General features: G+C 40.9%; 1 protein-coding gene across 1 annotated transcript; it reads left to right on the forward strand.

Annotated features, from left to right (window-relative positions):
• Positions 1 to 1095: 1095 nt before the first annotated feature.
• LOC146635852 (lysophosphatidic acid receptor 6-like) lies at positions 1096 to 1941 on the forward strand. The gene has a single exon (XM_085350635.1). The coding sequence runs from the start codon at positions 1096 to 1098 to the stop codon at positions 1939 to 1941; it is 846 nt and encodes a 281-aa protein (XP_085206761.1).
• Positions 1942 to 3729: the final 1788 nt, after the last annotated feature.

A 3729-nucleotide genomic window follows, 5' to 3' on the forward strand; every position in this document is an offset into this window, starting at 1 on the left:
GATGAAATGAGAGTGAGTCTTGATGGGCCAGATGGGTGGGCCCGTGGCTGGATTGGTAAAGGGCAGAGAGCTCCAGTCCGACTCAGACGCCAGCAAGGTGGAGGTGGAGAACTCCAGGTCTACAATACTTTTCCTGCTGTCCTTCGAAAGCTCTTTGGTCTTGGCCATGGCGGAGTTTGGAGTCTGACTGTTTGAGGCTGTGGACAGGTGTCTTTTATACAGATGATGAGTTCAAACAGGTGCCATTCATACAGGTAACGAATGGGGGACAGAAAAGCGTCTTACAGAAGACGTTACAGGTCTGTGAGAGCCAGAGATTTTCCATGTTTGAGGTGACCAAATACTTATTTTCCACCCTGATTTACGAATAAATTCTTTACAAATCCTACCATGTGAATTCATGGATTTTTTTTTTTTTCACATTCTGTCTCTCACAGTTGAAGTGTACCTCTGGTGCAAATTACTGACCTCTGTCATCATTTTAAGTGGGGGAACTTGACTGTCTCCTCTGTTTGTTTTTTTTTTTTCTCCATACAGGTGACCCAGGAGTTTTTTTTTTTCTTTTTTTTTTCTTTTTCTTTTTCTCTCTTCCCCCCCTTCTCACCATCTCTTCTCCCCTTTGGTTTTCTTTCATTCTTTCCCCCTGTCCTATCCCACAGTTATGTCTGTCCCGTTTGCAACTGAAAATAAAATAAATTCATAATTATAAAAAAAAAAAACTAGTTTATAGTTGTAAAATAGTTAAAAGAAAATGGTAAAAACTGGTTTTAATGCTACCTGTTTTTCATTGGGAGTGGGGGGGAAATACAGCTTTTACAGTTAACCTAGGCTCAGGTGTTAATAGTATTGGTTCTAAATGTTGTCAGATTGTCTAAAAAAAGTGTGTTTATTATTTGTCAAACAAGATATTTCATTTAAAAATGTTATAACTATTAACGTCAGTGGCCATGATCGAATTGCACCACCAGATTTCCTGTTGCAATATTTTACACTCCCTTGTCTAATCTACCCTCACTTCACACAGATAATCATCGGAGAGTGGAAGGTTTGCTGCTCAGCTGCAATTCAGTTAAAAAAGGAGGCAGAAACTTCATCATGAACGCATCAAATGTCACTACAGGGGACAGGGTTTACGCTGGGGTCTTTGGCTGCATTATGGTGATAGGTCTGCCTCTCAACGCAGTCGCACTGTGGATTCTTCTTCGCCACCACAGCCTCCAATCGCCCAACGCTGTCTTCATGGTCAACCTGGCAGTATCAGACCTGCTGGTCATCATCTCTTTGCCCATGAGGATCTACTTTCACGCCACCCACAGATGGCCTCTGAGCAATATGGCGTGCCAATTCATCACAATGCTTTTTCGCAACAACATCCGCTCCAGCGCCTTCTTCATTACTTTCATCAGCGTGGACAGACTTCTGGCTGTGGTTTATCCTCTGAGGTCACGCCATCTTCGAACTTCATCCAATGCCTGGAAAGGAGCAGCAGTGGTCTGGCTATTTGTGCTGGTATTGAATGTTCCAGAGACTTTGGACTTTCTAAAAAATGAGAACCACAGTGGATGTTTTGATTTCAGTCGTGACAGGAAACCAGGTTTAACTAAAGATATAGCAAATGTACATCTTGTGTTAATAGTCACAATGCTAGCAGTCAACATTGTGTGCACCGTTATGGTGTCTTGCGTACTGCACAGACATCTCAGTGACTCTGCGATCAACAACAAGATGAATGTAATGCTGATATTTGTCATGAACTTGGTTTTGTTTACTATCTGTTTCCTACCTTTGTCAGTAGGTGTAGTTACAGTTAAACCTACTGAATTAAAGCCATTGATATGTCTTAGTGCTGTGAACTGTTGTCTAGATCCATTCTTATATTACTTTTCCTTTGATGGCTTCTGGAAGAAAAAAGAAGATGCGGATCTGCCAAGAGAGCAGTAACCTTAGGACATGCTATTTCAATGTATAATTCCAGTCATGTTATGATTTTCCTATTTTCCAAAAAAAAAGTGATTGTGTAGCAATGGGACAGGTATTTTGTTCAACTGTATTGTTTGTTTTTTTAAATTGTTTTTCAGTAATTGTTTAATAAAATGCTTCGCAAGCTTCGAACAGCAAAAAAAAAAAAAAAAAGTGGGGGAACTTGCACAATCGGTGGCTGACTAAATACTTTTTTGCCCCACTGTATGAATGTGGAGATATTATATTGGTTTCACTGGTAAAAATAAATAATTGAAATGGGTATATATTTGTTTTTTGTTAAGTTGCCTAATAATTGTGCACAGTAATAGTCACCTGCACACACAGATATCCCCCTAAAATAGCTAAAACTAAAAACAACCTAAAAACTACTTCCAAAGACATTCAGCTTTGATATTAATGAGTTTTTTGGGTTCATTGAGAACATGGTTGTTGTTCAATAATAAAATTATTCGTCAAAAATACAACTTGCCTAATAATTCTGCACTCCCTGTACATTTTTTAGCTGCGCTCCTCCGCCATTGCCGCGCTTACAAGTATGCACAGGCTCCGACAACCGTGGCCGACAAATGCGATCCTCCTTTTCCCCAGACTACCCTTTCTGGGTCACAAAATAACCTTTTAAGATATTTTCAGGTGAGAATGTAGCTGTGTAATGCTCAAATATCTACTTAATTTTTCAAAATACCACATATTTGCAAAAGTGCTTCCACGTTTTCGGAGACCTCTGTTATCCACCAGCGCCATAGCTGACCGGGAGGTCAAGGCTCGGTAGGCGAGCACAGCTAACTGCCAGCGTATTGCTTTCAGCCCCCCTGTGGTCTTTTGCTACTCAGGTTAAACATGATATATATATATTAGGAGTGCAACGATACTCGTATCAATATTGAACCGTTCGATACAGTGCTTTCGGTTCGGTACGTATATGTATCGAACAATACTAAAATTGTAATTTATTTTATCAACTTTTCTTCTCACGATGCTGTCTGTGTTGAGAGCTCAGTGGATCTGCGTTTGAGTACGCCGCCTAGGCTGCACTGTCGAGCGCAGATCCACTGAGCGCAGCGCAAGCTAGCAAGACAGAAGTTAAGCTCTTTGCAACATGGCAACTGCCTCAACCCTAGCCGAAATTGAACCTCCCCCACCCTCATTCAGATCTGGCGTTTTGAACTATTTTGGTTTTCATGTGAAGCATGACCCTGATGGTAAGTGCGTCATGGACAAAAGTAAAATATTATGTCGGATGTGACACGCAATGCTCAATTGGTGGGAACTAGTGTGTTAGTGCAGTTAGCTCGTTAACGTGTTGACGCTGTCCAGCCCCACGGACGGGGCGATCCGCGGTAAGTCGATAACAGAGATTTGCAGCGTTATGGCATTAATGTCATTTTTCGCTCCTTTGGTCAACGCTCCTGTTGTAATTAAATGTGCTATATAAATAATTAAACTATTTTAACGAGACTAACGCTGACAGCACTAGTGGGAACACAACGAATATGACTGCACATTTACGCCGACATCATCCTCGTGCAAAGACAAGTGGAAGCAGACAAAAACAACAAGCACGCATGCTACAAACTTTACCCGAGTCATTTAGACAGCCATTAGCACATGATTCTCCTTATGGGGACCTGATATGTTTAATATGCTGCTGAGAATATAGCTCAGAAGAATCGTTTGGTATAACTTTTATTTTGGTAAGAGCCATTTCTCTGTAATAAACTCTCTTTTCCAAAGATGAGTGATTTC

Source organism: Diplotaxodon limnothrissa, linkage group LG3 (assembly GCF_057381915.1).
Source record: "Diplotaxodon limnothrissa isolate DT_005_m linkage group LG3, D_limnothrissa_male_GT1.1, whole genome shotgun sequence".
NCBI lineage: Eukaryota > Metazoa > Chordata > Actinopteri > Cichliformes > Cichlidae > Diplotaxodon > Diplotaxodon limnothrissa.

Bases quoted from the DNA above. Each gene is read 5' to 3' on its own strand.
- LOC146635852 (XM_085350635.1), top strand. From the start codon at position 1,096: ATGAACGCATCAAATGTCACTACAGGGGACAGGGTTTACGCTGGGGTC.